The 24,342-nt window shown below is 45.9% G+C and overlaps 1 protein-coding gene across 1 annotated transcript in view; it reads left to right on the top strand.

Moving 5' to 3' along the window:
- The first annotated feature begins 345 nt into the window (after positions 1-345).
- The window catches only part of Mia3 (MIA SH3 domain ER export factor 3), a 40,507-nt gene continuing 16,510 nt past the window's right edge, over positions 346-24,342 (top strand). The window contains exons 1-8 of the mRNA XM_051148066.1: positions 346-518; positions 3,828-3,961; positions 6,722-6,808; positions 8,768-11,519; positions 13,549-13,710; positions 14,749-14,758; positions 16,115-16,403; positions 24,053-24,184. Of these exons, the coding sequence (XP_051004023.1) occupies positions 386-518; positions 3,828-3,961; positions 6,722-6,808; positions 8,768-11,519; positions 13,549-13,710; positions 14,749-14,758; positions 16,115-16,403; positions 24,053-24,184 (3,699 nt within the window). The 5' untranslated portion in view covers positions 346-385. The remainder of the gene's footprint in view (positions 519-3,827; positions 3,962-6,721; positions 6,809-8,767; positions 11,520-13,548; positions 13,711-14,748; positions 14,759-16,114; positions 16,404-24,052; positions 24,185-24,342) is intronic.

Raw genomic sequence — 24,342 nt, 5'->3', positions numbered from 1 at the left:
CAACTAAGAACTGTAGTTGGAGGAAGAGATGAAGAGGGAGGGCTGTTTAGAATGGACCAAAGATGAAGGAGGAAGGCCAAACCTGTTGGGTTGGCGCAGAGATGCGGAGTGACGAACCCGGTGACGCGGAAGGTCGTTTGTGAGGTCACTGGATCTGAGGCCGGCGATTGGGCGAGGGGAAGGTGCCTGCGGTGGTTGTCAAGGTAGCAGTTCAGGAGGGACACCAAGGCCTCCTCCAAGTCAGAGCGCATTCCGAGCTGAGTCCCTGCAGACGTGTTACTCTCAGCTGCCTGCCTCCCGGGCACCACCCCCTGCCCCGCCCGCCCCGGCACCGCCCCCAGCACCGCCTGCCGGCGGCCTCCGCGTCACCCGCGGTGGCCACAACATGGCTGCGGCGCCGGGGCTGCTCCTTTGGCTGCTCTTGCTCGGGTCGCCCCGGTGGGTCCCGGGCCAGCCGGACGCCAGCCCCGGCCGGCGCTTCTCGGACTTCAAAGTGTGCGCGGACGAAGAGTGCAGCAGTGAGTGCGGGTCGACGGGGCGGCGGGACAGCGGGGCGGCTGGTTCCCGGTGGCGGCGGTGGCCGCGCGGGTCGGAGTCCCACAGCCCTCCCCAGGCCTAGGGGGTCGCAGGCCCGCGAACCGCGCGCGGGTGTGCTCTACTCGGCAATCGCCGGGGTAGCCTTGCCTTAGAGGCCATGCCTACCACTTGTTGCCAGGGTTGCTCTCTGCTGCTCTGACTTGGCTGTGGGGTGGGGGGCGCCGTAGACCCAGCCTGGTTTCCAGGGGTCAGCTCCCTGCTTCCTGATCCCCGATCTCCGCCTGGGTCCCGGAGTGATGGGGTGGCGCGCCCCCGCATCCCGGGCGCCCCGTGCAGCAGCCAAGAGCGTCTCAACGCCGGCCTCGGGGACTTGGGTCCACACAAGATCGAGATTCACGCGCTTCGGAAGCTGGGGCGCAATCCGAGTGGCTGATTGCCGGTGGGGTTCCTCCAGAAGGCAGCCCGACTCTGCCTTTACGCCCTCTTGGCTGCATTGGGACCAGCTCGCATCACCTTTGGAACCAGAGGAACTGGAGTTTAGGTTTGGGATGAGCCCCGAGGCCAGGCACACTGTATATTCCGAGGTCTTCCCGGTACTCTGCCTCAGTGCTGTCGCTCTTTTGCACAGAAGCTTCTTGCTAGCTGCCAAGTGAGGCTGCGGGAAGGTCAAAATCTTTCACTCTTAAAGAGGCCAAGTTGCTGCACCTGTCACCACCTGAGAACCGCAGCCTTCTCCTCTGTGCGCAGTTGCGACCTGGTCCTAGGTTGGAGGAGCCCGGGTTGGAGGTGGGCCCTGTGGAAGGATAGGATTAGAAGAGGCCTATTACTGTAATGGCGATAATAAATACTAGAAGGGTCTCAGAAGTGGTCCAGCCTTTTCCTTAGTCCTCTATGTTGCTGGGACCCATTCCTCTCCCAAATAATTCGTAAGGTTTCCAGGTTGGTCTCCAGCAACTGTGTAACTCACTGCGGACGTCCTTCATAAATCACAAGCAATACTTACAGAAAATTATTCATTCTAAAAGACTAAGAAGAGTGCAGGTTAGCCATTTATATTTCAACTGGTATTATGAAAAACACCAAATTTCATAATTCAAATAGTTTGCACCAATACCATTAAAAAAAAAAAAAAAGGAGATAGCTGTAATTTATATCACCGAGACTCTAGGTTCTAGAGGTAACCCAGGGCCGATATAAACAAACACTGCCAAGGCAGAGCCACCAATGTGAATTTTCCCTTTCATTTTTGATTGTCCCTTGGCTATTGAAGATTGACAAGCCTTTTTTGTTCTTTGCTGTCCAAGAACTGTCTTACCTGAGTTCCTCAAAACCCAGGAGAGAGGACTGTATCATCGATGCTGCCTCAGAACCGAGACTTGTGCTTGTAGGAGTTCTGGGCTACAATATAACTTGAGAAGTGGCCTGTGTCCAAACAGATGTAACCAAACACGACAGGCAATGATAGATAATACTGCCTATAGGAAGTGCCTGTGGTGAGAGGGTGTCAGGTGTCAGTAAAGGTGTCCCTCAGTGTGCCTGTCACTCATAAGCAATAGGCAGTACATAAAGACATAGGCTGTCCTTGAAATACTACTGTACATCCTCAGGAAGCTAAGGAGGGAACTGGAAACTGGTTTCCAATTTGAGTAGAATTCCCCAGCCTCAAATTTCTTTAGTGTGGCCTCTTGCTCAGTCTCATCTGATTAGGATGCTGGCATATCTAAAAATAATCTTATTTTAGCTTTAAAAACCAAGTTACCCCCTCCAAATCTGCATTCTTATCCCTTGAATATGTAGTTTAAAAACATGTCTTTGTGTACTGTTGCTAATTGGCTTTTAGACACATTGCAATCACTTCCATGGCTCTGCCCTTTAATGCACTGTTAATCTCATTTGGCAAATACTGCTTCTGTTGGTGTGGCTGAAGTTCTGTATTTATATTTATTAATTATTCATTTGGGACAGAGTCTCACTATGCAGCCCTGCCTAGCCTGGAATACACTTAAAGACGAGGCTTGTCCAAAACTCACAGAACTCTCACCTGCCTCCTGCCCCCCAGTGCTGGGATTAAAGACACATGCCACCTTGCCTGGCCACAGTTCTGCACTTTAAGTCAGAAAATAACTTCTGACTTAGTCTCATAGTTTTGTTTGGCTCCTGACAAATGAGATATCCATCTTGAACTTTGTTTCTAGGGGAAAAAATGTTTTGAAAGCTCTCTTAGGTTTTTGCTTGTTGTTTGTTTGTGCAGTACTGGGGTACCAAGCCCCAGGGCCCTGCCTATGCCACACAAGCATCAGGCATTCTACTATTGAACTATATCCTCAGTCCCCCTGCCTCAGCTTCCTTAACATTGGAATTGCAGGTCTCTATCACCAGGCCTGGCTAGAAACCTTCTTAATGCTGATGCATCAATGTTAATTTGCTTTTCGAAAACACTGCCTTGTGATTGATTGGATTCCTAATAGGGTGTGATAATATGCCTTCCTGTTAACTCATCCAGTCACTGTGCAGAGACAACAACTTAGCCACAAATGGAACCAACAGTGTTTACTGCTGCAGAGAAGCAATTGCAACCACTTACAGGTAGGGCCTGTTAGTGGTTGGTTCAGGTTAATTGACCCCTTGGGGGTTCCTGGGAGTTCTTCTTGCCTCCCTGTTATCTGCACAGTTAGCTGTGTTTAAACCAGTCAGCACCTGCACCTGCATTTACACATCCACAAAATGAAGACTTTTATGATTATGAAACAGGAAAAAAAAAAAAAAAGGGAGGAAGGGGCTAGAGGATTAGAGAGGAAAACAAAGGGCTGACTCCAGAGCAGCCAGCAGGCACACTGTTTTTGGTTTCTCAGAGTTAGCCAGAGAGAAAAGTAGACACTTTCCCTCATCTGATTATAGGGATGACGTGACTTACAGCAATGAGGCTCTGGGATTTTTAGACGCTTGGAGGACGTGAACTGAAATCACTTCCAGAAGAGTACTGGGAAGGCTTTGGGATTGTTTGTAACAGGATTCTTAGATTTCCTGGCACATCTCTAAGAGGTGGTAATGCTTGCCTAACATGCAGAAAACCCTGGCTCTGGTCTCCAGCATGTGCCTGCAATCTTACCACTTGAGAGGTAAAGGCCGGAGGCTGAGGAGCTCTGGGCTATCTTTGGCTACCAAAACAGTTTAAGGCCACCTGGGATACTTGCAACCCCATCTTTAAAAAAAGAAAAATTAAAAAGTATTGGGGAGGCTGTGAAAAGCCAAATCCTAACATTCTTTTGTTCTTCTCTTTCTGTGTACAGTGTTAATGTACCGCGGTGAGGCTCTTAAAGACTTCACTGGGCCCGATTGTCGTTTTGTGAATTTTAAAAAAGGTGACCATGTATATGTCTACTACAAACTTGCAGGGGGGTCCCGTGAAGTTTGGGCCGGAAGTGTAAGTAAAACTGCAAAAAAAGCTTTGTTTTCTTATTTTGTTGGATTTTGTAGCACTGCAGATTTAAATGACTTTGGTTGAGGTTGTTGATGGTATCTTTCTTAGACTGTAAACAGGAGGCAGCCCTGTGGGCCTGGCACACAGTAGGGGTGAGACAGCTCTGTGGCCCTACTCCTAGCAGTCCTCAGGCCTGACACACAGTAGGGGTGAGACAGCTTAAGGGTCCTAGCAGGCCTCAGGCCTGAAACACAGTAGGGGTAAGGCAGAGGTTTCTCAAACAGAACTGAACTGGTTCTGGCTTTTGCTCCACAGCTAGTCAGAAAGCTGCATGTACAATACAAGTCAAAATGGCAAAGACCTGGAAATCTTTCATTCATTGCTTCAAGAAGGAAGTACTTGTGGCTATTAGATTTAATGTTGTAAGCTATATGCTTAGATAGGACCTGAGTTTGATCCCCAGGACTGACTTTAAAAGTCAGGCTTTGTGGGGTGTACTTATAATGCCAGAGCCAGGGAGGAGCTGGACAGACGGACCTGAGGATTCCCACGGCTGAGGAGCATATGAGAGTTGGCTTGTCTCTTTGAAGAGGGCTGGTTCATGAAGGGTCTATAATGGCCCACGAGATTGTCCCAGCTTAGAAACACCCCCTATTCCCAACTGCAAGCTAAAACACAGAACAAGGTTGTTGTCCCCCTAGGGAGGGAAATGTTTTTTCAGGATATAGCTTCCTTTGCAGGGCTTTTAAAGCACTGGGTGGTGGGGCAGAGCCCTCTTAGCACCCCAGTGGCTGCTCCGGGGCTTCCTCATGGATAGGAGGGGAGTCTGTGCTGATGTCTGGTGTCTGCGACTGGGCATCTGCTTCCCAAGCACTTGCGCTTGATTTGCTCACACACTGGTGATGATCCTTCTGCCTTCCCAGCCTTGGGGCTTTTGGATAAATAGACTAGCTTTGTTTTCCTCTGGCCTGTTAGCTTCCTGCTGGGACACTTTGCTTTTTTAATTTTTACCCCCTAGTGACAGGGTCTCCTGCATCCAGGTTAGCCTTCAGCTTCTAGACCTTCTTCCTCCCCCTCCCCAACGCTGGTATTACAGGTATGCACCATTCGGATCAAACCAAGACTTTATACACAACAGGCAAGCACCGTCACCCTACTTCCTTAAGAAACCCTGCTTTCAGCATCCAACCAGAAAGCCATCTTTGTGGGTAGATACATGTTAGGGTGGGACTCTGTTTGCCCTGCTTCTGTGACAGTCATTTTGCTGCTTTGCTTGTCAGCCAGCTGGTGGCTCAGCTCACTGTCAAGTCAAAAGCCTTATCTGCCTTCATTTTGAGTATTTCCTTACAGGGCAATATAGCACTTTAATTACATTTGTTCTCTTAGTAGCTTGGGCAGAATTGGCCTCTTGAGGCAGACGTTATCTTGTCCATCCCCAATTCAAATCAGCAGTGCTTTCACAAAGATGATAAACAGAAGCAAAGTTAGATGTAAGAATTGCTTCTGGGCCTGTGATTCCGTGAGACCATAGGGAAGGGCAGCACCCAGAGTCTGACCATGGAGCTGTGTGTGAGCTATAGTCTCAGTTGGCAGATTAATATGGAGCCCCACCTTCCTTTGTCACATAACTCTGGATTCCTTCACTTTTCTAGGTCCAGCCCTGGTAGAATTTTTCTGCAGAAGGGAAATGTATTTGTGCCCAGTTCCCCCCTCTCATTTCATGAGCCGCATTATTTGCAGAATTAACAATTCTCCTTAGTTTTCAGAATAACTTCTCTTAGTATCTTAAGTCTCACTCTTAACAGTCTTTTTTGGTTTCCTAGTGTCTTGTAGCTTTTAACACCCCTATCTTATCTAATCTTCAGGGCTTTATTCTACTACTAGCATGGCCTCCAGATGGCTTCTAGATAGACCAAGAACACTGGCGGGTGCGGATATTTTAGAGTTAGTGATAAGGAGGCCTTTTTCATCTGCTGCCTATCCGCCCATCTATCAGTCAACTTCTTCATTGGTTGGAATAGGTCTCTGCTTCCGCTAAGACTGTGGCTGGTGAAGGACAGTTTCTCAGACGGAGCTTCTGCACACTGCATGCACACTTTATGTATCTTAGTGATGTGTGCTGGGAAAGGCTGGGCTTATTTCTGCAGATTTGTTTTACACGGACCTGAAGCCTGAGAGGTAGGGAAGTAAGGATTACGTCATACTTTTATTTAATCTCCCCAAATACTTCTAAATGCTGCTTTTTTTGGGAAAAAAAATCTGCCATAGCATATGGTATCAACAGATATTGTTTCTAGTAACAGCACACATTTCAGAAGTCTCGTTCTGCTTCTACTTATTCCCACGGCTGCTGTGAATTGAAGGGAGCCTTGTAAGGAGTAGCTTAGGAGTGATGCTATCAAGGGCTCAAGTAAATTCCTGACCACTTGCTAGAACTGTGTTTCTATCAGCTTTCGTTTGCCAAGTCTTAACCACATGGTCTCCAGGAAGTGTCTCTTCTACAGATCTCTAATTATTTCTAACTCTAACGTTATGTGTTGATATATGAAAGAACATGTTCACTGCTTAGAGAACTGTTGGTTTAACAATATTAATTTTCATTGGCACAAACGTTGCAGCGTAATTATTAACAGCAACTATCTATTTCTCTTAGTTTTATCTTGGCTATCTACGTATTTCTTCTCCCCGCTGAAAGTCTCTCCATTGTATTTCTCATACAGACTTTGACTAGCATTTCTTCCCTCTGCCCATTATTTCACATAGGTTGGACACTTATTTGGATATTTTCCAAAAGATTTGATCAAGGTGCTTTACAAATACACAGAAGAAGAGCTACACGTCCCAGCGGATGTAAGTTGTTCCCAGCTACAACCTGGCTTATATATTCATCAGCAACTGCTGCTGCTGGTGGTGGAGGTAGCGGTAGTTCAAAAATGTTTTAGGCAAGACAGCTCTTATAAAGTACAATTACCTCTTCTGAAAGTCTTCGACCATGCTGAGACAGGGGAAAAACAAGCCAACATTTTCAAATCAGATTATAATTTGGGATCAGACTAACTAAAAAAGAAGAAACATTTAAAAAGCTTCTATAAGAGATTATATATTCTGAGAGTTGTCTAATATGTTTAAGTTCTTATAGGAGGTTGTAGACTGATATATAAGGTTTTTCTCTGTCCCCTTTTTTTTTAGTATGTGAAAGTTAAGATTTAATAATATCTCAGCTAAGTGTGATGATACTTACTTACAATCCTAGTATTTGGGAGGTGGAGGCAGTAGGAGCCTGAACTATTCAAGACCTTACCTCAAAAAACCAAAAATGAAAAAGAAAAGTCTTTGTTCTTAGTTATCAAAGAGGTAAATATTTCTATTTTTTCAAGCAGAAGGAAGAATCTCAATTTGAACCCTAACTTACACCGAACCTTGTTTTCAAGTTGTTGTTCCAGTAATAATAAAAGTGGGGAGTACCCCCACCCCCTGACACCATTCCTTGTCCCTTTAAATCAGTGGTGGTCAGCCTTCCTAATACTGCGACTCTTTAATGCAGTTCATGTTGTGGTGACTCAACCCATAAAATTATTTTCATACCTGTAATTTTGCTACTGTTACAAATTGGAGTGTACATATCTGATATGCAGGATATCTGACATGCAACCTGTATGAAAGGGTCATTTGACCCTCAAAGTGTTTGACACCCATAAGTTGAGAACCACTGCTTTAAATTCTCATTCTATGTTTCAATAAGATACCTTTTAAGCTGATACATAGTTCCAAGTCCAAGGAAAATATGTTTCTAACATCCATGTAGACTTAGAACATGACAGCCAGGTAAGTCTGCCTGATTCTAGATGGATGGGCCGAGATGAATGGCATAGAGGACACTGGGGTAGAGAGCTGCGTGGTCCAGCAGCTCCCCAGAGAGAAGATTAGGAGTTGAGCATCCTGGTCATCAGGCATCACTACTAGAAATGGGAGACTGAGTATAACCCCCTCTCTCCCCTCTGTTGCTATATTAGTTACTATTCTTATTGGCTCTGGGGGGACACTTGGCAAAAGAAGTTTAAGGAAAGAAGCGCTCCTTCTGGCTCACAACTCGAGGTATAGTTCATCACAGCAGGAAAGTCCTGTCTGCAGAAGCATGAGGCAGCTGCTCATGGTGCCTCTGTAGCTAGGAAGCTGGGAGAGGTGTGTTCTCCATCTCACGTCATCCAGGACCTCAACCCATGAAAGGCTGCTGCCCACATTTAAGGTGGGCCCTTCCCTTCTCAGTTAACCAGAGACTTGTCTCTGTCTCCTAGGCAATTATAAGTACTGTCAAGCTGGCAATAAAACTCATTGTCACCAAGTATTCAGAACACACTGAGAAACGTAGAAGCCATGTAGAGGAAGAGTAACATGTCTCCGTTTGTTTACTCACTGTGCATTTTAGAGAATATGACCCAGCTTTTTTTTTTTCTAATACAGAAATAATTGCAGTGTAGAATAAGACAGATTTACTCAGCCAGAGCTGGCCAACTGGGAGCCTCCAACTGTTCCCATAAAACTGACAGCATGGGGAAACAGATTATTTTCTGAACAGAAACCAGGGATGGGGGCCAAGCAAACTCACCAGCCACATGAGCCATTCTTCTCCTGAGGAAGGGAGAAGGAAAATGGGTTCTAGCCTGATCTCCTTGTACTGGCCAACAGTGGTTCAAAGCCTTCTTAGAGCCAGGCATGAACCCAGAGTTCCCTCCATCGCTGGTGTGGGTGGGAGTTGCTTTTGAGACACTTGGTTGTTGAAATGCTAATGTTTTTGTTTTCTCCATACAGGAGACAGACTTTGTGTGCTTTGAAGGAGGGAGAGATGATTTTGACAGTTATAAAGTAGAAGAACTTTTAGAGTATTTGGAACTGGATGACCCTGCACCTGAAGAGGCTGAAAAAGCTGAGGAAGTTTCTCAGCACAGAGAGAAATCTCCTGAAGTGTCTCGGGAGGGTGAACCTGATGGTCCCCCTGAGCCTGATCCAGTCAGAGCTGAGTCAGGGGATCCAGATGGAGCCTTCTCAGAGAGCAGTGAGGAACTGCAGGAACAGTCCTCAGCTCGGGAGAGCCTCCCTCATGCCAACAGTCCAGCGGATACCACTCAGGGAATGCAGTCTTCACGGGACACCTTCGAAGAAATGCTGCATGATAAATTAAAAGTGCCAGCAAGTGACAACAGAACCAGCAATAGTTCCCCTGTCTCAGTGGAGCAGGAGAAGATAGATGCTTACAAAGTCCTGAAAACAGAAGTGACTCTGAACTTGAAAACCAAGTTTGGCTCCACTGCTGATGCACTTGTGTCTGATGATGAGGCAACCAGACTGGTTACTTCATTAGAAGATGATTTCGATGAAAAGCTGGATGCTGAGTATTACCCAGTAGAGGCTGAAAAAGAGGAGAATGCAGAAAGCTTTGATGAGCCACCATTACTAACCTTTACAGATGAAGATGAGAAAGCTCCTGGGAAGCCTGTGATAGAGAAATATCCAAGCGATAAGAATCCGAACTTGAGTGAAAAGGATAAAGTTGAACCCACTCTGCCTCCTAGCATCAAAAATGACAATAAAGATTTATTGGCAACCTTGGGGGATACTTTCCTCTCCATTGTCACAGGAGGGGAAGGAAAAGCAGGTGTGGTGGATTTAGAGAGTTCTAACTCAGAGGAAGATGAGGAGGAGGAGGATGTGTTGGTTTCAGCTAGCCATCGGAAGGAGCCGCAGTCAACAGCTGGCTATGTGGACCATGAGGGTCAAGGAGATGATGTTTTTGTAGAAGACTCCAAAACAGAGCCAGAATTTGTCATCACAGGAGAAGAGAAGGAAATAGAGGAATCCAGGAGAGGCCCGGGACAGTACGAGTCAGAGGCAGACTCAGAGGAGGAAGCGAAGTCAGAACCAGTGAAAGTAAGTGCTTATCATCCGCAGAGTAGCAAGCTCAACGCCCTGCCAGCTGCTGAGGAGGGCAAAGAATATACACTAAAAGCAGTCTTTGAAAAAAAAGAAAATGGCCTAAAAGAACCAGTTATCCATATCTCAAAGGAAATACTCCACAGGGAAAAGACCAGAGAGATCCAGAGAGGCAGCTTAGAGAGTGGATCAGTACACAGAACTGTGGGGAGTCCAGTGACGGAAACTAACAGTAAACAGGAATCCTTGGGTGCTGTGCCACCCTCAGGAGATAAGCCTCATGCATCCAAGGACAGTGCAGAGGTCACAGGCCCTTCCGCTAGTGGAGCAAAAGCAGGCCAGCAGGACGGATATCTAGAGCCAGGATTTAGAACTGAGAATCGGCCTAGATTTGCCTCTGAAGAGGAAACTGGTCTTTCAAGAGAACAGAGGGGAAAAGTTTCTACTCAGGGAAGAAATCTGTCTCGGCAGCAAGAGGGTGATGTAGATGCTGTGGTGAGTAAGGGTGTGAATGAGAAGACAGGGCTTCCAGAGGAAGAGAGCAAGGAGGACCCTACAGAGGCGGGAGCACCTCACCCCAAGGCCATACAAGGGACACAGGGGGCTGACAGCCAGGAAGTGCTGAGTGTCCAACCTGGACGGTGGGAAGCAGAGGATGACGATTTTCCTGAGGAACTGCTGGAGGATGAAAACGCCGCAAGTGCACGGCAGTCTAAAGAAAACTACCCCAGTGTTCATGAAGGGAAGTCAGGCATGACTTCTCAAGTTTTTGAAAAAGTACTTTTGGGGACCCTTAATCTTGACACTGAGGAAAACAAACAAGCAACTAGTATGATTTTGGGGGTTGGAAAAAAGAGTGAAACAACACCCAAAGAGGCAGGTGGTATGGGCAAGGAGTCAGGTAGTGTGATGGACAAAGAAGATGGAAGAGCCCAGGGGCCACCTGAAGTCAATGGCCTTCGTGAGAAAACAGCAGCTCAGCCCCCAGGCTTCATGGAAGCCATTCAGAGTAAAGACACTAATGACCTGCAAAAAGACAACCCTGAGGAACTAGCCAACACCTTGGGACTTGAGAGCCCTGGGGAAGAAGAAATATCAGAAGAGCCTGAGGCTACCGAGAAGCTTGGAGGCTCAGAAAGCCAGGGGGATGCTGAAGGCCTCAGGGATGGCGCATCCCAGCAAGCCACACCAGAAATTCCCGACATCGTGCTGAAGACTGTAAGGGAAGACCTACCTATCATAAACAGCTTCTTCAAGGAAGACCAGCAGTCCCTGTTTCGTTTCCTGAAGTACTTTGATGTCCACGAGGTGGAGGACATGCTGCAAGATATGTCCATAAGGCTGAAATCAGCGTATCGGGACAGCCTGCCCTACAACGTGGAAAAAGTCCTAGATAAAGTCTTCCGTGCCTCTGAGTCACGAATTCTAAGTGTGACGGAGGCAATGCTTGATACTCAAGTGACCAAAATCAGAGATCTGGGGTTAAAAGAGAACAACGTGTTGGAAGAAGCTGCGGTGTTGGATGACATACAAGACCTGATCTTTTTTGTCAGGTACCAATATTCTGGAGTGGAGACTGCCCCACTGGCCACACCTCCACCTCTGGATGAAGGCTGGGCTGGACCAGGAGAAGGTAAAGGACCTGCCTATATGACCGTGTGGGGCTAGGCTGGAGGAGCCCCGGGGTGGGGAGGGGATGTATGGGGAAGAGGGACATACTGAAGCGCTTGCTTTCCTGTTTGTGTTTCCATGTGTCTAAAGGGGAGGGTCCACACCTAGAGCTTCTCCCTCCAGCTTTCTTTTAGGTTGAACATGAAGGCAGATTATCCCACCCCCACCCCCACCCCCCATAGTAATTTTCCTCCATAGGACAGCTGAAATTGGTTTTCATTTGCAGAAGGAAACTTGAAATAGTTTTGGAAATAATTCACAAATTAAAGCGCTTAACACAGTACAGTGTTCATGTAAGGCTCTAAAAGGGGCTTTACTGAACTTAATTTCATTTATTTATTTACAATGGCACACACACAGCACTGTGCTGCTTTCATAACATTGTGGATATGCAGTGTACTTCAAGCATGTCCCTTCTTTACGCCATGCCACCCTTCCTCGTCTCATCCCTCGCCACCCAGTTAGCCTTCTTTGTCCCCCTAGACAGGTGCGTTCCACTTTCATGTCATATATACATGTATTATTCCATATACCCATATGAATCCTAAGATCCAGAAGTGAGAGGAAATGCCATGTCTGTGCTTTGGAGACAGATGTAATTCACGTCATATGATGATACCGGCCACATCCATCCTCCTGAAAACGATATAACTTCATTCTTCCTCATGACTGCAAATATTGTATCATGTATCTATCCCACATTTTCTGTGTCTGTCCCTCTGTTGTTGGGCACCCAGTTGTCTCCATGACTCCGTAGTTGTGACTAAGCTTGCAGCGAGTGTTGGTGTGCACGCACCTGTGCGTTACGTTGTCTTGGCGTCCATTGGATGAATGCGCAGGAATGGGGAAGCTGCGTCACGTGGTAGATGAAGTTGTCGTTTCTTGATTTCCACAGTAGCTGCGCTAGCAGTTTGCATCTTGTGTGGGTATCCTAGTTCCTGCTTCATAGGGATGGCAGCTTATTCCAGTTGTGCTTCAGATACTAGTTGAACCGACCTCAGGATACCCTGACAAGCTCCCAATTCCTAGTTCATGCTGTATTCTGTTATCCATGCTTTGCAAATGGTAGTAGCTGCACTGGAAGTGAACAGTAGTGGCCATAAAGTTCTAGGAGCATCTGTCTTCCTAGAGTACTAATTTTCCTGAGAATTTGGGGAAGTTTTTTTTTTTTTTTTTTTTTTTTTTTAAATCAAAGTTTTGGTTAAGAATGGAAAATTCAGGCTGGAGAGCTGATTCAGTGGTTAAGAGCACTGGCTGCTCTTGTAGAGGACCGGGGCTGTTTTCAGCACCTCCATGACAGCTTACAACCATCAAGCCTCCAGTCCTAGGGAATCTGATGTCATCTTTCTGCCCTCTATGGGTACTGCATATACACGGTACAACACACACATGCCAACAAAATACCCATACACATAACATAAGTCTTTAAAAAAATATTGAAAACTCAAATAATTTTTGGTGATAAAATATGAGGCTGCAAAGAAACAATTGTTCTTGTGGATGATAATATGCTGTGCATGCAGGCTCACAGGGAACGGGATGGGCCCACTCCTCCTCGCTTAGAGGTACTTTGAAAGTGTTCGAGAGACACTTTAGCAAGTGGCCCATGTGCAGAATGCTCTTCTCTGTATGGGCTCTGTGAGCCCAGCTGCCTGTGCACGAAGGAGATTATGTTCTTTAAGTTGATTCCGGGTTCTGTGCAGGATGGAATTCTCTTCAGTCTGTCTGTCTGGGCATATGCTGACTTGCTGTGGCAAGTCACTGAAGCCTCTATTGTGACTGCATTTATGAAATGCTTCGAAGAGAAGGGCGTCTTTGTAAATCTGCACTTCAGTCATTGTTAATTTGAAGAAAAAAAAACCTAAAACGCTTGCTTCTCTTTTCACTTGTGCACATGGGATCTGGGACATTGGGCTGTGGGGTGGGAGTGCTGGTCAGTTGGATGAACCAAAGTTGATGTCTGACCAAGCTCTCCCTGTTTTCTTCTCCAGAGAGACAGCCACCAAAGCAGGACAAATTGCCACAAGAAAACAAACAAGATCTCAGTGTGCAGCTTCCAGAGGAGTCTGGTCTCTTGGATCAACCTGAGACTGGGCACACCAGTGCCTCAGAGTTGTCCCAGAAGCCAAATACTGAGAAAGACACAGATCTAGGTAAATTTTGTAATTTTTCTCTCCAGAGTACAGGTGTTGTAAAGAAGGCCTGCTAGAATATTCTGAGGGGCTGGAAAGACAGAACAAGTCAGCTGTGTACACGTCTTTAAAATGTCCCACAAGTAACAGGGAAAAGCAACAGTTCAGATGCACAGAGATCAAAAGTAGGGAAGAAGCCAGGGGCCAGTCACTAACTTGCAAGCCAGTGTTTGGCTGTGCCCAGCCGCTGTAAATCATCTCAGTATGAAACTAAGCTCGTGTCCTTCAATGGCCATGTTCTCAAGCAGAGCTTTCCATTACTCAACAGCACATGAAGTGCTGGCCTGGGGACAGCTATCTGTATGAAATCAGCCCCAGAAAGGCCGATGGGTGTCAGCCTCCCTGAGCTTACAGGCCCTTGTTTTCCCTCTTCATGTCCACTCCTCTCAACAGCTACAGTGTAATTCTGTTGTTGTTTGTCACTTGTTGCTTCAATGGGGATAAATTCAGCTTTTTAGAGATGCTAGGAGGAGCCCAGGTGTCTTTCTATGTTTATATTTTTGGGAAACACTAAAGGGATGACAGTCTGAACCAGACTGATATTTGGAATTGCAGAACAATTCAAGTGTGTGTAAGTTTTCCTGTATATAATACAGGAAATACTTCTGGGAGATAAAAAAGTCTTCTTGTTTTTGTTCTTAAACATCTCAATAATGATATTAATGATTTTCTAATTGTTGTGTAGCTCACTCTCAATTCACTAGTAAACAAGATACTCTCATTGTGTTATTTTGCCATCCAATATGGTACCATGAGGATGTCATTACTGGGATTCCTTTTGTGCATGTGTGTGGGGTTTTTGTTTGTTTGTTTGTTTTGTTTTGTTTTTGTTTTTCTCTCAGTGCTGGGGATCACACTCAGGGCCTTCTACATACTAAGCTAGTGTTACTACTGACTGCCAGCTCCAGCACTGTGTGTGTGTGTGTTTGTGCGTGCGCGTGTGCGGGAAGCATAGCTGCAGCGTTAGTCTGTAGAAATGAAGGGTTCGGTGACAATAAGGTAATGTCCTGTGCTCTCCAAGGAATACACAAAGTGTATCTTCACAGTTGCGTTTAGCGGAACCTAGAAGGAATGATGAATCAGGGGTCTCTCATGTTCCAGAGGATGTTGCAGCGTGTGTAACATTTTCCAAGTTCTTCCTAATTCAGAAAGGTCCTGTTTACTGAAAACAAGTCAGCAACCATTGAGATTGGTTGCTTTTTGGCTCAAAACCTTCAGGGTTAGGAAAGTTGTGCTTACAGAACTAGGAACAGATTCTCCAACACAGTGCCTAGCTACCTTTGCAGGCAAGTCTTTCCTGTGTCACTGCATACACCTCAGGTACTAGGATGCTGATACAACTGGGAAAATGTCACCCACTGTCAGTCATAGGTCAATAGTGAGCTGAACTTTATGGCTGGAGAGACCCGTAAGAGGGTCCAGTCCAGCCTTTCATGAACTGCTGTTGAGAATGTGTGCCAGGCTCATTGTAACTCGAGCTGAAATCTAACCCCCGACCCCTTACACTTCTTTGTGTGGAACCCTCTCAGGTATAGCTGGATTTTCTTTAAAAAAGCCTCTATGCCAGTTCCCACTCTGCAAGTAATTCTTTTCATCGTTCCTGGATTTACCCTATTTTATGTAGTTATCACCTGTCCATACAGTTAAAAATTAAGTACTTGCTACAGTGTATTCTGTCTGCAAGACTTTTTATTTTTCATTTTTCCATTTTTATTTAGTGTATTTACACCATGGTACACACGTGGAGAGACAACTTTCAGGAGTCAGATTTCTCCTACTGCAGGGATCAAACTCGGGTCGTTTAGCTTGGCAGCAGGCACCCTGACTCACCAAGCTATCTTACTGGGCCCTGCACATCATTGTTCTGGAACTCTCCTAACGTTTCTACCGCAGTGCTCTGCCATCACCAAGTCAGAGTTCGCAGCGTGACTGTGTCTATATGGCTTTGTTTGAAGATGCTGATGGCTGTAGACCAGGCTGGCCTTGAACTCATAGAGATCCTTCTGCCTCTGCTTCTCAGGCACAGGGATTAAAAGTATTCACTACCCTGCTTGGCAATTTTGTCTATATGAAGAAGGCATAAAAATTTGGGTTTGGTTTTCAGTTTCCTGAATAGACAAGGGACATGATGGGAATACCTAGTCAGTGGCTAGAAATAATTTTTATTTTTATAATTAAAGGGTCTTATGGGTCTAGTTCAGATCCTGGAGGCTTTGCTTTTCTCTCTTAGGAGACTTGAATGTTCTGTGCTTTGTGACTAATATTCAGAGGGCACTCTGAACATTTAAATGAAAAGAAACAATTTTTATTCTAAAGCATAAAAGAAAATATGGTGTTTGTTGCCCCCTTTAGGTTTCTTTGTAAGTAAAAGTTCTCCTGCTGGGGCTGGTGATGCACAAAATCAACTAGAGACAGGAGCAGAGGAGCCAGCGGATGTCCCACCCCTGGAGACAGGAGCAGAGGAGCCAGCGGATGTCCCACCTCTGGAGACAGGAGCAGAGGAGCCAGCGAATGTCCCACCTCTGGAGACAGGTGCAGAGGAGCCAGCGAATGTCCCACTTCTGAAGACAGGTGCAGAGGAGCCAGCGAATGTCCCACCTCCGGAAAATGCACTTGGTTCCCTGTATTCCTTCATTCTTTATTTAAGTAAGATGGTAAGTCTGATACGGTTTCTTCAGCTAGAATGTTGATTAATACAAGGATGTTTTGCAGGGAGGAAGTGTGCATGAGGGCTGACACCAGGTCTTATGTAGGCCAGGCTAGCCTAAAACGCTCTATGTAAGCCAAGGCTAACCTTGAACTCCTGATCCTCCGTGTAACATCTCCCAAGTGCTGATGCTATTGACTTGGGCCGCCACCTTGGCTTGATTTGCAGCAGGCTTTAAGGTGTATCTGAGCCTGGGGTGAATTTTTAAAATATCTTTATAAACTCTGCTTCTGATCCTCTAAAGGTGACGCCCTAAATGAGCCGCAGGTGCATGGCTTTAATTAGGGGTTCTTAGTTTAGCACACAGGAGTTTATTACTTGGCAGGGCTGGGCATGTACACACATAAAGCATGGTTTACCCCCTGGAGACCTTTCAGCACCCCAGGGAGCTGAAGACATTCTCTTGAAACAGAAGAAGATATGGTGTTTGTCATGGTTGGTAGAGGAGCACGGTTAGGAGTTAGCTGAGATGTGCTGTGAGAATCACAGGGAGTGCGTGGTTTAGTTTGTTGTTGAATAGAATGGGTGGGGGAAGGGTGATGGGGCAACAGGGACAGCAGAGCCAACATGTTAGAGAAAGGGAAACATGAAGAAAAAGGGATGTTGGGACACTAGGAATCGTGGTGTCTGTGAAGGGAGGTGTGTGTGCCCTGAGGAGTTCTGTTAAGCTGTCAGTGTTGGGTACCCTTTGAAGGTTTGAGAAAGGGAAGTGGTTGGCCAGATCTATTTCCTAGAAAGAGCTACAGTGACAAAATGTTTATTCAAGCTAATCTTTCTGAAGAGAGTAAGGATCCAAGGAAGACATTTAATGTATCTGGACACTTAGCCAAGTTTGTAGGATTTAGCCCCCCCTTGTGGTGCATGTGGGCATTGGAGATTTTTCTAGGTAAATTGGAAGAGGCCTGAGGCCAAAGTGATACCAGGACTGCAAAGTGTCACCTTGGTCACAGTGGTATCCTGTAGGGCCTGTAATTCTGAGGCTTGTGTAATAGAGTTTTGCTGTTGATATTTTCTGTCCAAAGGTTTTGAGTAAGGGAGATCTGGTTTCAAATTCCAGTTTAAAAGTTTGCAAATTACTAAACCTTGCTTAATTGAAGCATAGTAAGTGTACATCTCTATGGTGTGGGTCATGGTACTTGATAGATGTGTGCATTATGTAACGATCAGATCAGGGTAAGAATCAGGGCAACGATAATCATTTCTATGGTTTCTTTCTTTTTTTTAAATTAATTTATTTATTGTATATGAGTGCTTTATCTGCAGCAGAGGGCATCAGATCACATTATAGATGGTTGTGAGCCACCATGTGGTTGCTGGGAAATGAACTCAGGACCTCTGGAAGAGCAGGCGGGACTCTTAACCACTGAGCCATCTCTCCAGCCCCTCTTTCTTTCTTTATTTCTTTTGGTTTTTCAAGGCAGGGTTTCTCTGTGTAGCCCTTGGCTGTCCTGGACTCACTTTGTAGGCCAGGCTGGTCTTGAACTCACAGGGATCCACCTGCCTCTGCCTCCCGAGTGCTGAGATTAGTGTGCCAACGTGCCTGGCTGGTTTCTCTTATTTTCAAAAATGTTCTTACATTCATTTATTTATTTATTTAATGTTCGTGTGTGAGCGTATGCATATGTATGTGGGAGGCAGTCAGAGGATGGCCTGCAGAAATCAGTTCTCTCCTCCTACATGTGGGTTCTGGGAACCAAACCCAAGTCATCAGCGTTGGTGCAAGCACCATTGCCTGCTGAGCCATCTCTCCAGTCTACTCTTAATCATTTGAAAACATATCACAGGCTATTATAATCCATATACTGTGGTACAGAAAATGTGTTGCTAGTCCCTCTGTGTTTTTCTGTCTCATTTGATACCTTTCTGTCCTCCCCTTCCCATCTCTGCTGACCACTGTTCCATTCCTTTTTTCCATGACAGACAGCACACAACTAAACTCTGAATTTCAGCCCCCTTATCTGAAAAGTACAAATAAAAACTCCTTGCTGCAACAACCAAGTGAGCTGACAGTGTAAAGTGTCTGGGGAGGTACCTGGCATTTTATGGGATTTCCTCCCACTCCTGATTTTTATGTATGGTCAGAATACCCAGCTAACTGAGAGGAGAAGCTGCCTGGGTGAGAAGATGGACAGAGTAATCCATCTTCAGTTTTCTTCATGGTTGCTCATGCTGGTGGCAGCTGTCTGGCAAAGGGGTGATAGCTCTGAGCTCTTACAGTTAGGATGCTTCCAGTGGCTGAGCCAACTCAAGAGGAGCCTCTGAGCATCACAAGGAGTCAGTGGTTGGATGTGGGAGGAAGCCTGTCTTCCTCACATTTTTAGGTATGTACAGGACTCCTTTTGGTCTGAGTTAGACACAGATATGATACAGGATATGGCGTACACTTGTAGGGTGACAGAGGAGACACGGTCATAAAAGGCAAGAAGGGACACGGTGCTAAAGATTCTGGCTTTAACGGCATGCTCCAGAAAGGATTTTAATGGCTCAGTGTGCACAAGGCATCTGCTAGGAATCAAAGATGCTAATATGGGGGCCAGCAAAATAGCTCAGCAGGTAAAGACACTTGCTGTCACGTCTGACTCCCTGAGTTCAGTGACACATCCCACGTTGTAGAAGGAGAGAACCAGTTCCTGCAAGTTATCTTCTGCCCTCCACATGTGCCCCATGCCATGCCATGCATAAAGACCAACAAATAAACAAATATAATAAAAAAAGATTTGAATATGGGCCAAGCATAGTCCTGACTTTTGAAAGGCTTGTGAGGCGAGGATTCCATGTGAAAACTGAGGCAGGAGCATGGCTACTTGATGAGTTTGTTCCGATCAGGGGAACTGCATCAGCACAGGTGAGCTTCACGGTCAGCTGCTGGCTGATACCTGGAGTCTTACTTAGAAGGGACTTTGGAAGCTGACTGCCCTGTGACCCACTAGTTACAGTGACTTCCTGCCATTTCATTCTGAGGCTTGTGGTGATTAGTAATTCTTAGTAATTAATTAGTAATTATCATTAGCAATTCTTTTAATTTTATTTATTTTCAAAATTTTATACAAATACTATGTACTCAACATCTCCCCATCACCACTACGCTTACCCTTTCTCATCCCTTTAGTCTCCTGGACACGCCTACTTCTATTCTCACGTCATATATACATGCATGCTTTCATGTATCTATTTAAACTTTAGGAACTGTAAATGATTAAAAAAACATATTTGTCTTTCTGAGACTGGCTGAATCCGCTTAATATGAGCATCTCTAGTTGGATCTTCTGTCCTGCGTGCATCATTAATTTTTAGTGTGAATTACCTGGCTTTCAGGGCCACATGTTTTTCTGTGGCTAAGTCATTTTTTATCTTGACAAAATTTCTTTCTATATGAAACTCTGTGAGACGTAATTCCTTTTCTATACAGTAATTCTTTGAATATGTGAAGCTTGTTGAAATATTATTGGTATTTAGTATTGATTTATAATTTTAATGAATCAGCAGTTACTCTCTCAGCAGCTTTATATCCCAATATCCACCCAGAGAGACTAGGATCTATTTAATTAACCTGGAGCACAATGCTGCACAGTAACCACTCCATCCTAAACCTCCAAGCTAGGGTAGCTTCCTCCTATTCAGATTTCCCACATTATACTTTCCCTTTACTCAGATCCGAGGCCCAGCTCACTTCCCCTAGTGTTTCTTGGTCCTCTCCATTTGCATCCCTCCTGTCCTTCCTGCTCTTTCTCCTCTTCTCACTCCCCAGGATGTCCATCCTATTCTCCATTATCGCTCAACATTGGCTAGTTGGTTTTTATAGCAATACAGAGAACAAATGGTGACATGTTTACACAAGCTTGAGACAGGAGATACTTAGGATAAATATCACAATACAATGTCCTGATTGAAACCAGATAGCGGGGTAGAGAAACCAGCATTTGAATGAACAAAGGTAAACTGTACACAGTCCACAAGAACACTATGCCAACAGAAGCTGTACCCTGTTTTAAATTTTTAGCCTTTGTTTTGTTGTTGTTGTTGTTTCTTTGAGACAAGGTATCTCTACATAGTCCTGGTTGTCCTAGAGCTCGCCATAGAGACCAGGCTGGCTTCAAACTCAAAAAGATCTGTCTGGCTCTGCCTCCTGAGTACTGGGATTAAAGGTGTGAGCCACCATGCCCAGCTTTTTAATATTCTGATGTGGAAATTTTCAAATAAAAGCAGAGCGACTAACTAGGTGATCAACATTAGAAAGCAACAATGCAGCAATCATTTTCAAACCTCGAAGGAGCTCTGAAAGCATCTGCCATATAGAAATGAAAAGTGAAGTCAGGCGTGGTGGCGCAGGCCTTTAATCCCAGCACTTGGGAGGCAGAGGCAGACGGATCGCTGTGAGTTCGGGACCAGTCTGGTCTACAAAGCAAATCCAGGATAGTCAAGGCTACACAGAGAAACCCTGTCTCAAAACACACCCCCCCCCCCAAAAAAAAGTGCTTGAGACAGGCCCAGGTCTGTAGACTGTTTGTGAAAGATGAATCTTAGGCCAGCTACTTTGCCGATTTTTTTCCTAAGAGTTAGCTGTCCATGCCTTAAATATATTTAGTTCTTAATCCTGTTCCCAGTGGTCAGTATTCTTACTTTCCCATCTTGTCTGTTTAATGTACTTTGGAAACCATATCCTAGCACCAAATACAATTGCTATTGATGTTGGTGTTTTGAGACAGGGTTTTACTCTGTGGCCTATATGGCCTGAAAGTCACTTCTGTAGCACAGGCTACCCCTGAAGCTGTAGCCATCTAACTCCCTTGACTTCCTAAGTGCCAGGTTTGCAAGTGTGGGCCACCACTCCTATCTTATTTTCTTTCTATTTATTTTTTTTTTAATTTTATGTATATAGGGGTTTTTGTTTGTTTTCCTGCATGTGTGTCTGTATACCTCATGTATGCCTGTGCACTATGCAAATGACTGCTGTGCACTATGCATACGACTGGTGTGCATGGAGGCCAGAAGAGGGCATCGGATCCCCTGGGACTGAAGTTCCTGACACTTGTGCAGCCACCATTCGCATGGTGGGGATTGAATCCCAGGTCCTCTGAAAGAGCAGCCAGTGTTCTTAACTGAGCTAACCATTGAGCCATCTCTCCAGCCCCTAATTTTTTTTTTTTTAAATGTGTCTGTGTGTGTCTAGGTGGGGATATATGCATATCATTGCAGTTGTGTGTGGAGGTAAGAAGGGGGGCTTGTGTCCCCTGGAGCTGGAGTTACAAGGCAGTGTCAGCTACCCCAGCAGAGACTGGGAACCTAACCCAGTCATCCTCCAGAGCAGTTTGAGTTCCTAGAGCTGAGGCATCCGTCCTGCTCCTTATTTCTTTTCATTGGCTATGCTAGGGCCTTTGTAGGCCAGTAAACCCCTGATGTAGCCCACATCAGTCACAAAACCACAGCAGTCTTCCGGCTTCAACCCTCAGCCTCCTGTGTGGGGAGATTTCTGGGTTTTCTTTTCTGTTCTATGGTCAATATCCTCGGGTTAGAACTGAGCCTGCCTTCCCTCACTATATTCTTCCACTGTTCTTTCATGGCCTTTTCTTGTTTGGTTGGTCTTCTGCAACTCAGGACCTCACATTTAGGAATGTTCCTCCGCCTCCCCTACCCCGCCCCCAATTAAATATCCCATTGCCTTCAACTTTAAGAACTTTATTCCCAGGCTATTTATTACCCGTGTCCATTTCCACAACGTGCATAACCTTAAAAGGAGAGACCCCAAAAAGAGGATTTGGGGGCAGAACTGGTAATAACGGGATTCCTCCATAAAGGTGTTTGTAGGCAAGTAGTGGTCAGGAGGCTAACCCGAAGAGGACTGGGGTGGGGGGGCAGGAAGGAAGGCCTTACCCAGAAGTCAGTCTGATCCATGACCCTTCAGAGGGGATCCGGAGATACCTGGTGTTGATTGGGCTTCTAGAACCGTCCTGTCTGTGTCTTAGCACCTCACGACAGGTCCAGTTCTGGCCAGCCCTGGCTTTCTCTTTTCCCAGGCTCCACCCATAATCCCCATCTTGACAGCTCTTGTGCCCTGTTGACCCCACGTCTTTGGAGCAGGTGCACTTCCTTCATCTGGAGTGTGCTTCACTGGATCAGTTTGCGGTCCAGCCCCTCCTCCTTCCTCAATGGACTCTTCCGCCCAGCTCTATGTGTTTATACTCCCTTCCTCCTCTACTTTCTCCGGCTTCATCTCTGCGCTTCTCTCCCCTCCCCAGCCGCCTCCCTCACTTGGACTCTTCCAGTCACCTCCGTACCCTTCCCTGTCGCGTGGACTAGTCTCCGCACTAGTCCCGCCCCCTCACCCCTGCTTCCTGGGTGCGCTGACGTCGTCGGCGTCTGATGACGTGTTCTACCGGAGGCCTAGTGCGGAAGGTGCCGCGGCTGGCCCGGGAAGGCGAAGTTCTTTCCCAGTGTCCGCCCCCCTGAGCCGGTCCCCTCGCGAGGCGGAAGCGGTGAAAGTCGGCTCGGTGCTGTCCGCAGGAAGCGTCGCCTCGGTGCAGCTGCCCGCACGCGATGGACTCAGTGCCTGCCACTGTGCCTGCTGTCACTGCCTCCCCGGGGGACCCCGAGCTGCTGGGCCCCCTGTCGGTGCTCTACGCAGCCCTCATAGCCAAGCTCCTGGAGGTGACTGTCCCCACTTCCAGGGAGGCGGGTGGAGCAGTGCTGGGCAGAGGTGTGGGACGCTGCTGTGTCAGTTGCTCGCTGAGTTTTCACACAGCACTGCCAAAGTGACAGGCACTGTGTTATGGGTTGGAGTCCCTTCCTTGGGGCACTGTTGGGGGTGGGGCCAGTATTATAATTTGTAGGCAGTGAAAGTGTGGAGTGGGCAGGTGCATAATAATACTTACTGCCTTTGAGGAAACGTTTAGAGCTAAGGCTCTGAGTCTTGTAGATGACGTTTGAGAGGCTGACCTCTAAACCGGTTATTAAGAGCTGTCTGAACTTACTCAACACTTGTCATTGTTCATGTAAGAATGGAGCCAATACTTAAAACAGTAGGAGAATAATACATTATCACAGTGAATTTATTTGCACCCCACAGAAGTTGATTACTTATATATTTAGAGCTTTTATGTTGTGTTTTTTTAAAGTAATAAAATTCAAATTAGCCAAAGTATGATCCAGGGAATTTCTGACACAATATGGCAGAGCCTATTAGAAACTGGAAATATATCGGGCAGTGGTGGCACATGCCTTTAATCCCAGGGCTCAGTAGGCAGAGGCAGGTGCTCTGCTCTACAAAGAGAGTCCAGGACAGCCAGGGCTCTGTGTAATAGAGAAACCCCGTTCTGAAAAATGGGGGAAAAAAAGGAAAGAAAAGAAAAAGAAAGAAAGAGAAGAAAGAAACTGGAAATATATGCCCAATTTAAAGGTGTTTAGACTCTCTGCCTGAGACCATTATAAGTCAAAGAAACATGAGACTGACATACCCTGTATTTCTTAAGTAGGAGTTTGTGAAGATGTCTGGGAGTGCTTACCTGATGGAGACTGGATTAGAGTTTCTATGAGGATTCTTTGTGAATGTTTTATTGTAAGATTTTTCAAGGTTTTTCATTTCTAATGTGTCCATTTTAGCTAATTGCCACATTGCCTGATACCGTTCAGCCTGGCCCTGACTTTTATGGACTACCGTGGCAGCCTGTGATCGTAACTGCGGTTTTGGGAATTGTTTCATTTGCAGTTTTCTCCTGGACATCTATTCTTGTTGTAAGTAAATTAAGTTATCTTATCATTGGACCCAATAGTACATGAAATATTTTGTAATCACTGGCCCTTTTACTTATTTATTTTTAATTACTAACATGAATGCAAATTAGTGGTTATAATTCTATCTAATTTTGTCAAATAATTTAGTGTAATCAATC

This window comes from Acomys russatus, chromosome 6 (assembly GCF_903995435.1).
Source record: "Acomys russatus chromosome 6, mAcoRus1.1, whole genome shotgun sequence".
Taxonomy (NCBI): domain Eukaryota; kingdom Metazoa; phylum Chordata; class Mammalia; order Rodentia; family Muridae; genus Acomys; species Acomys russatus.
Note: the sequence above shows the minus strand (reverse complement) of the source record. Positions and strands in the feature narration are given on the sequence as shown.